Source organism: Vigna umbellata, chromosome 3, assembly GCF_029865625.1.
Source record: "Vigna umbellata cultivar VRB3 chromosome 3, Vumbellata_1.0, whole genome shotgun sequence".
Classification (NCBI taxonomy): Eukaryota; Viridiplantae; Streptophyta; class Magnoliopsida; order Fabales; family Fabaceae; genus Vigna; species Vigna umbellata.
In genome coordinates this window covers 31895955-31900623 of record NC_142167.1, presented here as the reverse complement: position 1 = coordinate 31900623, position 4669 = coordinate 31895955, and the positions used below count along the sequence as shown (strand labels likewise).

Below are 4669 nucleotides of genomic sequence, written 5' to 3'. Positions count from 1 at the left end.
ATAAATTAATTAATAAACACTTTATTTTTCTAAATAAATATGTATGAAAAATTATAATTTTAAAAAATAAGCTAAACTAAATCCATTTAAACTGTAGGAGGAAAAAATTATGTTGGCTAGATGTGGACCATTTTATACATTTTTTTAATCTATCTTTCACACCAAATTTAAATTAACAATTTTAATATAAATATAAAATTTAGATTTTGGTGGCATTATCTGTTTTTTTAATTAACTTTTAACAAGTTGGTTTGAATAAAAACTAGTATTTTAAAGCGAGTTATTAATTATTTATCTCTGTTTAGAAATAACTCATTAAAAATGATATTTTAAAATGAAAAAACAGAAAAAAAAAACATATAAATGTCACTCCCAAATTAAATTAGTCAAAAAGAGGTACCAAAATTAAGTGCGAATGAACTTTTCGACAGAAAAACCGGCCGACGAAAAATAGAAACGAATCATAAAGGCTCAATAAAATCTTTAAAATAATTTCAAAATTCACCAGTATAAATGTGCAATAAATAATGCAAAACTTTGTCGTCCAAAAGAAAAAAATAGCTTGAAATTAATTTATATACAACTTAAAAATAAAAAAATAATAAATTACATTAGATAATTTGATAAATTAGTTAATAAGAAATTAACTTTCAGTGGAGGACTTGATCTGTCAAAATCAGATTGAGAGAAAAGGTTCCTTCAGTACTTTTTGGTGATTATCACCATCGTTTTCTTTTTTCTTTTCAATTATTATAAATATATTAACTCATCTCAAACTCTGGCAGCTGAAGAAAGCAAAATTGGTTTGTGAAGTTTGAAGAGTTACAAAAAGGAATTGATTCAACCTTGACAGTCTTAAAGTTCAAGCGTAGGCTCATTATTTTTCATTTGAGTTTAGGTTTCCCATGAAAAAAATATCGTTACATTATTTTTAAGATTTTCTTAGGAATGACACTGAAAAATATTGACAGTAATAAACCTTGAAAAAACACTATTTTAAACTTAAAAGTTCAAAATAATATATTTTATTAAAATAAAATTATTATTTAAATGTGTGACACCTATTTAAGTCACTATGATTTTTATAATCTATCTTATTTGGTGAACAAGTTTTCAAGCAAAATAATGTTAGATTCTTTGTTATATTAACACAATTCTTAATAACAATTGTAATGATATGAAAATAGTGAGAATTAGAATAGTGATAACAGTTATATTAATATTTATCAGGCTAAAGGAATCTGAGAATTTGAAGCTGAAATTTCTAATTAAATAAGCATAATCTATGGCAGTTGAGACAACCGTTTAAAGAGTATCTTTTGTGAGTGAAACTGTGGTTCGGAGTTTTTAAGGCCGAGTGGTTACTTTCTATTCACCTTAGGTGGCTTCAAGGGATTAATGGTAATATATTAAACAAGTTTTTCCACTTTCCAAGTTGGAGGCTTTTTATGATTCATCACATCACGCATCTAACCAAATTATTTGCTTATAATTTATAAATAGCTTCTATCTGAATACTCTGTTTATTATTCTTACTATTCTGTGTTTAAACCAACACCAAAATCTTTGTTTTTCACGCAAACCGCGATAGCTCTTTCCTTATCTTCTCCGAATCCGAGGTGTAGCAGTAGCACTTTGGGTTGTCTCACAATCTCTTACTCGTTTCAGTTCGATTTTGCTAATTGGGTATACGATTTGTCTCTCATCATTGAACCGACCCTTATCTCTTATTAAGCAATATCGTCTTTTTCAGGTGGTCTAATTGTGACTTTTCATTCAATTATATTTCCTTTTCTGCTTTTATTTTTTATGGGGTTGTTTTTGATGTATGGAAAATTATGGAAAGCTTGCAACTTTAACTTTCCAGGTATAGAAATTTTGGTTTTGACGTGATTCCTGAATTTCTGCTTTCTGTTCTTTTTGGTTTTAACAAAAGCAATTTTCCGAGAAAGAGTCTAAATGTTGGAACCTGAGAGTTTGTTTACTTTGCTCTGCACTTCTGGGAGGTCTTGTTATGGCATTGTTGCTGGGAATGGATGAAATGAAATTGTTTGAGAAATAAACCATGTGCAATGTCTAATTATGCAGTGTAAATGTCTTTTGATGTCCCTTTATATTCTGCTCGTTTTCCAATTGGTTTCTACTAAGCAAACACTACTCTTCTTGTGATCGTGGAGGAGTGGAGGTTTTCTTGCTCTCTGCTTCAACTTGACGAGTGTTGGGAATGGAATAATAATGTTTGAAGAGTAAAATAGTTTCCTTGCCCTGCTTATTTTTGCCTCTTCTGGTTTATCTCTTATCAGATTTCATCTTTTCTTGTCTTGTAGATGTGTGTGGGTTATGAAAATGTAAAAGTGATTTCTGATATTTTGTTCAGTGAACATTATGGAGTGCATATTTTCCTATGCTGCTTAATTTATGCTTTTACCTGTGTGGTCTGGGTGTAATTTGGAGGATGATGTAGTCTATTAATGGGGTGTTACATACATTTATTAATCAACAACCTCTGACTTGGCTATTGTTTTGGTGGACTAAGAGAAGTTTTATCTGCTGGCATTGGTTGTCTTTTTCCTTTCAGGCATCCATCCATTAAAGTTCACAAGTTTGAGGTTCTCAAACAGTTAAATGGGGAATTGTGTGGCTAATAAGGTGAGAATGTTTGAAGCTGAAATCCTTTGACCTTTTACCTGTTACCTCTGATAAATTTCTTTGTTATACATATAGCAGTCTCTTAAAGCAAAATAAATTTCCTGCAAAGTTTGTAGGGTGTTTTCTCATTGATAGTGTTTACCTGGATGGCATAATGAAAGGCTATTGTTTTGTAATTTTGAACTGAGATTTTTGCAGTGGCCTTGTGTCTGGATACCATTGTTCATGCGAATTGTGTTGTACTTTCTGTGTAAACGGTACCAGATAGGTTGGACAGTAATGAAACAAGAATAGAAAAACGATTATTGCAGGATCTAACAAACTAATGAGAGTTACGGATCTAACCCTATTGTTAAGTCAGTATGATGTGATTGTACTCCATCTGTAAGTTATATTTCTTCTGTCAGCCTTAGCTTTTCTGTTTCTCCCAGCTACTGGCTGCCAGAAAGAACAAGCATAAAGAGCTTTTAAGTGTGAAATGTCTTAGCTATGTCAACTTTTTGCAGCCTCAATGCTTGTATAACTTCATAATGTAATGAGTCCACATTGTTCATTGATAAGAAAGTTGACTGAGAAGGTTCATGTTTCTAATGGTTGTAGTCTCAAGCTAAGGATAGTGATTCTGATCATGATGTGGAGTTTGCTGCTGGCAATGTGAAACTTATTACCACCAAAGAAGCTTGGGACCAATATTTGGAAGAAGCTAGGAGGGATGGCAAAATTGTAAGTTTTCCCTCCTCTTTACTCTATAGGACAGTAAAATTTAAGATCTGTTTCTATTTTGCTGTGTTGTTTGGATGAACACCTAACACTAAATTTAAGCCTAATTCAATCTCACAAAACTCACTTGAAAAGAAATAAATAGCAGATTAGACCGAACAAATTTCCTAGAATACATTGATATATTCTATAATACTTACCAGATACGAGATTTCTGTCAATTTGTATGAAATGACTTTAATATTTCTAATAAATGATGTTTTCTTTTTGAAGAGAAATTTTCCATTTTTGTTTCCTTAATCTATTTCCTTGAGTAATCAGTTAGTATTTGTATAATTTGTTAGCTCTGGTTAAATAATTAATACTATAAATCCACGTTGTACAGGTGATTGCGAATTTCAGTGCAACATGGTGTGGTCCTTGTAAGGTGATTGCGCCATATTACTGCGAGTTATCTGAGAAATACACATCCATGATGTTCTTGCTAGTAGATGTGGATGAACTAACTGTAAGTACTGATTTATACCTTTAATTTAGTGTGAAGTGTTGTAGACATGTACCATTTCTGAGAAAAGTGAAGATGTTGATTCACTGCATATGTTGCAGGAGTTCAGCACTTCATGGGACATCAAAGCCACACCAACTTTCTTCTTTCTTAAAGATGGACAACAAGTTGACAAACTTGTAGGAGCCAACAAGCCAGAGCTGCAGAAGAAGATTGTTGCCATCAATGATTCACTTCCCGAATGCAAGCAGTGACTGTTTTCTCATTCTTCTTCTTGTGCCCTTTGTCCTTTCACAAGTCACAACCATTGTTCGCATGTTTTAATTTTGCTGTGAGTGTAGTTGTATTTTTCCTCGGATGTAAATATGAAACATGTGTGTCACATGAATTACTTCAATTCAGAGTGATGATGTTGTTGTAGTTAGAATAAGGCTGTTCTGCAAATGTAACAATTTGTTGTGTTTTGTTGTTTGAGAAAATTCAATTTTGTATCATGCCATATGCCTCCATTTCTCATTGGTTATGATATCACTGCACTACAAAATATTTGCAAAATCTAAATGCATAGATAGAGAGAGATTGTTCACCTACTTAGTGTCTAGCAATGCCAAGTATTTTTTAAGAATTCTCACTTTAGTTTTCAGAATAAAGATTATTAAATGAGTTTTCCCTTTCTCTTTTAACTTCGAAACATGTTTGGATAGCCTTTTCCATAAATATTAAAAAAAAAATAAAGATCCACTAAATTAATTTATAAATAAGTTAATTTTAACTAATAGGAGATTTTATTTCTTA

General features: G+C 31.4%; 1 protein-coding gene across 4 annotated transcripts; it reads left to right on the top strand.

The window, feature by feature from the left end:
* Window positions 1-1319: 1319 nt before the first annotated feature.
* On the top strand, window positions 1320-4368 carry TH9 (thioredoxin H-type 9). 4 transcript variants are annotated; one of them, XM_047315792.2, is made up of 5 exons: window positions 1320-1401; window positions 2579-2649; window positions 3250-3372; window positions 3755-3877; window positions 3976-4368. In XM_047315792.2, exons 2-5 carry the CDS (start codon window positions 2626-2628, stop codon window positions 4126-4128), a joined length of 423 nt encoding a protein of 140 aa, XP_047171748.1. In that variant the 5' UTR covers window positions 1320-1401; window positions 2579-2625; the 3' UTR covers window positions 4129-4368. The 4 variants fall into 4 exon arrangements, with proteins under 4 accessions (XP_047171748.1, XP_047171744.1, XP_047171745.1 ...); XM_047315788.2 differs by lacking the exon at window positions 1320-1401 and adding an exon at window positions 1458-1686; XM_047315789.2 differs by lacking the exon at window positions 1320-1401 and adding an exon at window positions 1459-1753.
* Window positions 4369-4669: the final 301 nt, after the last annotated feature.